This window comes from Mandrillus leucophaeus, unplaced genomic scaffold (genome assembly GCF_000951045.1).
Source record: "Mandrillus leucophaeus isolate KB7577 unplaced genomic scaffold, Mleu.le_1.0 Scaffold728, whole genome shotgun sequence".
NCBI lineage: Eukaryota > Metazoa > Chordata > Mammalia > Primates > Cercopithecidae > Mandrillus > Mandrillus leucophaeus.
In genome coordinates, this window is record NW_012107897.1 from 1,031,858 (window position 1) to 1,041,071 (window position 9,214).

The following is a 9,214-nucleotide window of genomic DNA, read 5'->3' on the forward strand; positions in this document are numbered from 1 at the left end:
ATATAAACATATGTTTATATACATTCTGGGGTGCTGGTAATGTTCTGTTTCTTGATCTCAAAGCTGGTTATGTTAGGTTTATGAAGATTCACCAATGTGCACACACGTGCATTTTTCATGTGTGTGTTGTATTTCAGTAAAAAGATTTTATTGGACAGACCACATGTGGACTATTATGTTTAACTATGAACAGTTATTTCATTTTAAGGAGTATGACGAGGTGGGAGGAGCCACAGAAGGAGCTGTTTAGGCTGAACAAGCAAAGTCCTGGCAGGGGAGCTGTCTGAAGTATTTTTGTGCATTTCGCTCAATGACGGTGTTTACCTAGGTTGACCACCAGCTCTGTGGCATTCCCTGTTTGACCTTTGGGCAGCTACTCAACCTCTTTTTGTCCCAGCTTCCTTGATGGCAAATTACAGGAGCTTGACTAGATGATCTGAGAACTCCTTAGCTCTCAAGTGCTATGAGCATTGAAAGGCATCTGTATAAAATAAGTATACTTGATCAGTTAGTTGCTTCTCCCACTCATATTTTTCTTACGTGTTGTATTTTTTTTTTATCCAGCTGTGAAACTGGATGGTTAACATTTATGTACTTACCTGAAACAGAAAGTGCTATATTCACTTTAGAAGTTACTTCTACACCAAACTGGTAATTCGAGGAGTTAATTTGCATATAAAAATTGTTCTAGTTCTTTGCATTAGAAGCCTACTAAAAGATGCATTGATTCAGAATCTATTTTTGGACAGATACGTATTATTTTAAATTCTGATCCTAGTAAGTGACAATTTCCAGTTTTTGTTGGGCTTATACATAAGCCTTGACAAATCTGTTCATTCTGACATTGTCTCTAGAGTTGTGTTATACAACAAGCCAATCCGCGTGGCCCCTGATGGATGACTGCTGGAAGCCCCTTGAGTAATATGGTGTCATTTCTACCTGGTAGATGGCTGAAAGCAATCAAGCTCCTTGACAGAAGGGCTTATTTGTTTAAGGCCAAGAATGTAGCAGTCAAATCCCCGCTGGCCCCACCACCACTCTCCACTGAGGACTTAACCTCGCGTGGCAAGCACCCTAGGCAACATTCAAGAGCTATGGCAGGCAAGTCACTTCCCCTACCTGAGCCCGTTTGTCACCTAAGCGGGGATAATACTAGTGCTTATCTCACAGGCCTCTTCAAAGGATTAAATGAGTAAAACAATGTACAAAGCTTAAAAAAAATCGGCCAGGCACCATGGCTCACGCCTGTAATCCCAGCACTTTGGGAGGCCGAGGTGGGTGGATCACGAGGTCAGGAGATCGAGACCATCCTGGCCAACATGGTGAAACCCCGTCTCTACTAAAAACACAAAAATTAGCCAGGCGTAGTGGCGGGCGCCTGTAGTCCCAGCTACTCGGGAGGCTGAAGCAGAAGAATCGCTTGAACCGGAGAGGTGGAGGTTGCAGCGAGCTGAGATTGCGCCATTGCACTCCAGATTGGGCGACAGAGCGAGACACCGTTTTCAGGATTAAAAAAAAAAAGAAGAAGAAAAATGCCAGCCGCAGGAAGTGCTTAAAACAGATTAGCTCCCAAAGGGCCCCAAACCCTGGGGAGAGAAGCATCCGGTTGCAACTCCCCACCCCTCGAGAGGTGGCGGGAAGCCCAAGCCCAGTGTGTCATAGAATAGAGTAGGGGGCCCAAGGAGGGCCTCCACAATGGCAGGGCACTTGCTCCGAGTTCTGCATGCTCAGTACCGCAGCCCAGAGCTCTGGAGGTAGAGAAGTCTGCTGCACAGAGGCGGCGGAAGCAGCAGCGCATGCGCTGTTGGCCAGCGGACCCGAGCGGGTAGAGGTCAAACAACAGTAGACGCTGGACCGACCAAGGCTTGCTACCCTAGCACAGGGAACACGAGCTAAATCTCAGTGCGGAGGATCCGGGCAAAGGCCCGAGGGCGGCCGAGACTACAGGCTCAGGAAATCAGACTGTTCCCTGAAGGGCGAAGGCAAGGAGGCTGGGAACTTAAGGCAATTTAAAACTGCACGTCTGAGTCACCTTGAATGGGCCCAAGTTAAATTCTTTATTCCCAGTAGGAATTGAAGCTTGTGAACCAAGTTCTGTTCAACCAAGCTCCCTGTGTTCAAGACTTACTTACATATATATTTGTATATCCAACTTAAAATGTTACAAATATATTTATTGACATATAATTCATTATGTGTTAACTGAAAAAAGTAAATTTTAAAAATTAAGCACAGTGTAGTGTGATCTCATTTTGTATATCCAACTTTCTGTAGACTAGTTTAACTTGTAAAATTTATGTTTACAACATATAAAACTAAAGGGACTCTATATTTATGGGAACACAGTTTGAAGCAAAAAGGACTATTATAAATCTAATCACAGCTCTAATATTCAAAAACATACTTGGTTTCATGATGGCAGTTAGGGAGAAAAAAAAAAATCTCTGGTACAGTGAGGTAGATTTTCATGATATTCTAGTTTGATGTTTCTTGAGTGTGGTTCCTGGACCACTTCTGTGTGAATCACGTGAGGTTCAGGTGAAGCTGGAGATCCCAGGCCTAACCACAGACCCCTTGGATCAGAAAACAGAAGGAAACGTTTTAAGCCAGTCTAGAAGTTTTTTTTCTTTCTCTCATTTGTGCCCCCATGCTGCCACCAAACACTGTGGTTTTGACCCTAAAAGCCCCTGGACCCTTGCTTAAGACCACAGGGATGCAGCAGTGTGTTGGGTTGAGCTGTTTGCTTTCAGGATAGCAGTGCTGCTCAGTGGGATGTCCTGTGGTGATGGGGCTATCCCACGTCTGCTCTGTCCAATCAGATAGCTGCTAGCCACATGTGGCTACTGAGCACTTGAAAGGCAGCTAGAGAGACAGAAACAAGCATTCGATTTAGTTTAATTTTAATTAGTTTAGCTTTAAGTAGCTTGGGCCTGGGGGTAACAATGGAGATAGTTAGACATGAATGGATCTGGGATATTCTTAGAGGTAAACAGGATCGGACTGGATGGTGATGATTTGAAAACTGGAGGAGGGCAGTGTAGACCCTAGAGGCCGCCTGGGTGTCTGGCGGAAGCTGCTGAGTGAAGAGGGAGCCATTTCTGACACAGAGAAGCATGCGGAGGAACAGACTTTGAGTGAAGGAATGATGGGCTCCATTACAGACATCTTAAGAGGTATTCATGAACCCTCAGATTTTGCTGGTCTGGGACACACTGGGTTTCTTTAGGTGATTTTGCTCATCTCTCCTCTGAGGCATATCAATTTTATTCCATATTTGCAAATTATCAGAGAGTAATGATCACAGAGTTGGAGGGCAGTTTCTTGTCCCGCATTTCTGTACCAAAGAAATTCCACACTAAAGTTCTTAATGTACTAGCAAATTTTGCTCTAGATTTTTTCAAGTTAGTTTTTTAAAAGTTTGAACATCTTGATTCACAGGAGCAATTTTATCAACAGAACTGTGATACTGAGGTAATAAGAAAGCTGTATCTGATCTCTGCCCTCCAGTTCCTGGCACAGAGCTCGTAAAACTCGTGGTATTTTCTGAGTGATCAGGGTGAGAAGTGTTTTTTGTTATTAATAAGCATCTTCTAATCATACCTGAATTTATGCTGATGAGATGACTCTTGGAGGATGGGGGTTGGGGGCCAGAGAAACTAACCATGTGATTAGAGGAACTTTCAGTCCTAACCCCCAGCCTCCAGAGAGAAAAGAGGGGCTGAGAATTGAGCTGACTGCCAATGATTTAATCAACCATGCCTATGCAATGGAATCCCCATAAAAAACCTTAAGTGAAAAGGTTTGGGGGATTTAGCTGGTGAACACATCGAGGTGGAGGGAGGGTGGTGGGCCTGGAGAGGACATAGACGCTCCATGCTGCCCCCATACCTTGCCCTGTGCACCTCTTCCATTTGACTGTTGATGTGTATCCGATATAACAAATCAGTAATAGTAAGTAAGGAGTGTCGCTGAATTGTGTGAGTCATTCTTGCAAATTATCAAACATGAGGTGGGAGGGTGTGATGGGAACCCCCAACTTATAGCCAGTCAGTCAGGAGTACAGGAGGCAATGACTTGCAACTGGCATCTGAAAAGGGGGCAGTCTTGTGAGACTAGCCCTTAACCTCTGGGGTCTGTTTAACTACAGGAAGTTAGTGTCAGATGTGAATTGCAGGATCCCTCCCCACTCACTCCAGCTGATAGATGGAAAGCTGGAGAATTGGTTGGTGTGAGGGGAAAACTCCACACATCTGGTATCAGAACTCTTGTGAATAAAAACGGATCATAGTAAGAGCTTAGCTACTCAGGCAAGTCTATAACCACAAATTCAAAATGATATTAAATTACCCTGGGAGACCACCATTCTGGATCATCTCTGTGCAAAAACCTTTAAAGTCTCACTAGGAACTCTGTAGGCTGCATGGACCAATATAATAACCACTAGCTACATGCAGCTATTTGAATTTAAATTAATCAAACTAAATGTGAAACTCAGCTCCTCAGGCACACCAGTTCTGTTTCAAGTGCTCGGTAGCCACATGAGGTTACTGACTACCATACTGGCAGCACATAGAACATTCTGGAACGTCATCACAGAATGTTCTATTGGACAGTGTCAAGTTAACTGAATGGTTCTCAAGGAAGGAAAAGGTTAGGTGAGTTGATGGTGCAAACAAAGGGGAGTGTGGGGAGTAAGAGATTCAGTTTGAGAAACAGAGCCACGTCAGCTAGGCTACAGCAAGAGACTGCGTTTCATTTTAGGACAAAGGGAGGCTGTGGGGTTTAAACTGAGCAGTAGCAGGAAGATGAGTCAGGAGACTACAGAAGTGGTCCAAGAGAAATTACAATGTACAGGGAGAAGTGGTCAAGCGAAGAGATGGAAGGTGCGTCCTGTAGAAGGGAGAGAAGAGCAGGCTTGCTAATGGATGGTGCCATTTGGAAACAGCAGCAGTTTTAATTAACCCATTTTACTCACTGTCATTTACCGTGCCTGGGAAAAAAAACGAGAGAGATTTTCTGAATGTTCTTATACCTGAAAGTGAAACTGGTTCACAAAACAAACACATACATAATCCAGTGCCAAAAACTGGTGATTTATAGAAATCACCCCGGTTTATTTTTTTCAACAAAGGAAAAAAAAACATGGTTCAATAATTCAGCATTTGGGACATTGGCAAATACTGTCTGTATTGTTCAAAATAAGTGTTCCTGGGTGTGAGCTCTGCAACACATACTGATGGCCCAGGAACCTTCTTCCACGGTTCTAGTAAAACGAAGGACCCACACATGGAGGTTACGTGAGTCAACAAAAGATGCTCTATCACAATGTGCGTAAAAAGAAAGTTTGAAAAATACTCAAATCTCTAAAGGAATACAAACACTCCTATTTGGTTTTGTTTTTGTTCATCTTCATTATTATTTTTTAGTTGTTGAGGAAAATGGTTTTTTTTTACTGTAAGAAAGGAGTTATATGACTTTATAAGTGGAAACCAACAGGTTGCTGGCTAATACACTTTCCCTCCAAGTCAAGTAGCTTTTTCCCCCGAAAGCTTCTTTCATGATTTTCGTTATGGTTCAGAAAAGTAAAGAAAATGATTTCAAGTATTCAATTCCTATCAAAAATCGGTATCAAAAGTAATAGAGGACCTAATTTCTTTATAATTCCATGTTTTAAAAAATAACTTAAGAAGCAAGAGGTCCGGCCCTTTACTTGTATAAATACAACAGAACTAGAGTTTCTTAAGACAACGTGGAGAAGAGTCCGTGTTTAGCACCTCAATCATCGACCTTAACGTTGGAAACGTTTCTGATACTGACGGAAGAGTCTTATAAGAAGGTGAAATACTGAAAAAGAAAAACACAAAGTAGCGGTATGAAAATTAACAAAATTTGCAAAAAAAAAAAAAAAAAGGCAGAGCTTATATTTTTTCCTATCATTCTATTTATTATATTCATTCTGTAATATCAAACAATGTTAGAAAGGCAGGGAGGAGCTGTGAACAGAATGGCTTCTCTCACAATGGCCTGTGGTATCAGCCGACGTGTGACAAGTTGCTTGGAAGTTAAACCAGAGCTTTGAAAAAGAAAATTAAACTCTTGATTTACATGTCCAGCTGTGGTGCATGCTGGGCTTGGAATCAAAAGACACAGGTTTCAGGTCCAGCTTCACTCCTTATTAGCTTTCTTTACTTCTCTAGGCTGCACGTCCCTGATCTGTCACAGGGACAGTGTTCTTAACTCGCAGAGTTACCATGAGCTCTGAATGAGATAAGGTATTTCGAGGTACACTGTAAAGTGTCAACTGCAGGATGTAAGGTAGCATTGTTATTCCTTCCTTAAAGAATGTCCAAAAGATTCACATTGTACAATTCCTTAAAGAATGTTCAAAAGATTCACATTGTACAATTATGTAAAAACAGAAGCAAGACCTTTGGCCTGGGGGTCGTATTACTAAAACATGTGCAAACTAATAAACCTGAAACAAGAATGTACCAGGACAAGGTGTAACTGTTAGAAGCTTTCATTGCAGAGCTAAATTACAAATTGAGCAATGGCGGACTACAGGCACAAATTTTTCTGTTTTAAACAGAATATAAATTACCCAGCAATAGAGTGGTTGCTATGTCAAATAGACGTGAAAGGCAAAACTGGGGGTGGTTGGGATGTAAAAAAGCAGGAGAAGGGGCAAGAATAACAAAGGTTGAACAGTGAGGCTTACTTATTCTTCATTAACTACTGAGGCATCTATGAGTTTAATTTCACACACTTCAAATTCACACAGTCCTCTCCAGTGCTTCTGGAAACAAGAGCCAGGAACGATCACGGTCTGCTAGACTCCTCACACACAGTGACCGTCAGGGATAATTCCTGGCTGCTATAAAATGCACTAAGTAGGCTAAGTGCTACCACTCAGCGTAATGTAAAATGGGCTCTGTCTACAAGTTCAAACACTCCTGAATACTGAGCCTAAGAGTAAGTAGGCCAAAAGAAGTGAATACCTGATCATATAAATAAGATTTTGGTAATTTTCTTTCGCCAACTACTTTTTAAATTTTTTATTCATGGTTCTTTTTTTTTTTTTTTTTTTTTTTTTAAGAGTCAAGGTGTCACTCTGTCACCCAGGCTGGAGTGCAGTGGTGCAACCATAGCTCACTGCAGCCTCAAACTCCTAGGCTCAAGCGATCCTCTCGCTTCAGCTGCCCAGGTAGTTGGGACTACAGGCACACACCACTATGCCCAGCCAATTTTAATTTTTTTTCTAGAGGGGAGCAGTTTCACTATGTTGCCCAGGCTGGTCTCAAACTCCTGCCCTCAAATGATCCTCCCACCTCAGTGTCCCAAAGTGCTGCAATTACAGGTGTGAGCTACCGTGCCTGGCCTTCATAGTCCATTTTTGTCCATACATTCACCCTTAAAAGGTTATCTTATACAACAGCAAAACACTTTAACCTTGAAAAAGTGGATCAAATTCATTGTACTACATATTAACTTATAAAAATGAGTATAACAATTCCAGTTTTCACAGAGCTCCAAAGTAACAGGAAACTCCCTTTCCTCCTCCAGTTATGATACCCTTGTGTGGACCCCCCTCAAGTAGTTACCTTTTCAAGTTCATCCAGCTTTTGGCGACTTTGCTAAAGGCCTCTGAACCAGGGGCTGTCATAGCTTCAAAGTCTACTAACTGAAAAAGAAAGACATTTAGGAACGTTACTAAACGTGGAGGACACAGGCTCGGCTGGAGATCGGTGTAACTTGTGTACCTTAAAATAAAAATCTGTCAATTGGGACTTAACACACAACCAAGCATGTCTCCCTTCCCCTCCAACGTACCTTCCCTTTGGGAATTTTTCCTGCTACTTCTTTTCCACTTGCCATCAGCGCTCCCACGATGACCGAGTAAGCGATTACACTATTTAAATAAAGAACAGTGGTCAATCCATCCTGAACGGTCTATACTTACCATGGTAAATTTCACCATGGACTTCCCATCATGAAAGATAAAATTTATTCAAAATTTCTTTCGAATAAAACACTAAATGTTTCATTTAACATGAAAATATGTCTATTTATTTAAGAATAGTTTACTATTTACTATTAGAATGTATTTACTGGCCAGGCGAGGTGGCTCACACCTGTAATCCCAGCACTTTGAGAGGCCAAGGCGGGCAGATCACTTGAGGTCAGGAGTTTGACAGCAATATGGTGAAACCCTGTCTCTACTAAAAACACAAACATCAGGCTGGGCATAGTGGCTCATGCCTGTAATCCCAACATTTTGGGAGGCCGAGGCAGGTGGATCACTTGAGGTCAGGAGTTTAAGACTAGCCTGACCAACATGGCAAAACCGCATCTTTAACAAAAATACAAAAAATTATCCAGGAGTGGCAGCAAGCGCCTGTAGTCCCAGCTACTTGGGAGACTGAGGCAGGAGAATCGCTTGAACCTGGTAGGCAGAGGTTACAGTGAGCTGAGATCGTGCCACTGCACTCCAGCAATGCATGTATACAATAAATACAAATACATATGTTAGTCTTACTTTTTAAGCATTAGAAATACTGGCCTTCAAGGAAGAAATGCAGAATACATTCTCACAATGTACTAACGGATAGATGGTTTGGAGCTTTGGGTGTGCGTGTGAACTGCCAGGACTCCGAGGTGGCTGTTAGAGGCCAGGAGATTGTGGGATACCTTTGCCTGCTGGCTCGGAGGCTCGTGGGGCAAGGTCTGCTGCCCTGTCACTCCAGAACGAGTATAGAGCTGTGAATGTGCAGGTCTGGGGTAGGAGGCGTTTGCAAGGTGCTGTGCTTCTGCTCTTGGTGAGGGGAGAGAGGGAGCTGGCTGGTTCTGGGTGGAAGGAGCTGGCAAAAGGCCATGGGACCCGCTATTGTAACCACAGTGTTGTGCTTTTCCCAAAACAAATCGGCTCAAGATAAAGACAGCTCTCGCCCATGAGATAATGCATCCTAGCAGGGGGAAAGGATGGCATGAGCACCTTCAGAGAAAGCTAACAAGTGCCACAGGCGGACACCAAGAAAAGCGAGTCAAGGTGATTCATGGGGTTCTCCAGCAGGGAAGACTTCAGAGGCTAAAGACATGTGCCCTGCATCCTCCAGGCCCCCAGGGCTGAAGATGAAAGCGGCAGAGAAGGCAAGGAGATGTGGCGGATAGCCCATGCGGAGAGCCAAGGGGAGGAGAAAGAGCAGCGGAAGAGAGC

The 9,214-nt window shown here is 43.1% G+C and overlaps 1 protein-coding gene across 1 annotated transcript in view; it reads right to left on the bottom strand.

The window, feature by feature from the left end:
- Window positions 1–5,072: 5,072 nt before the first annotated feature.
- TTC13 (tetratricopeptide repeat domain 13) overlaps window positions 5,073–9,214 on the bottom strand; it is a 57,764-nt gene continuing 53,622 nt past the window's right edge. The window contains exon 23 of the mRNA XM_011965476.1: window positions 5,073–5,844. Within this exon, the coding sequence (XP_011820866.1) occupies window positions 5,730–5,844 (115 nt within the window). The 3' untranslated portion in view covers window positions 5,073–5,729. The remainder of the gene's footprint in view (window positions 5,845–9,214) is intronic.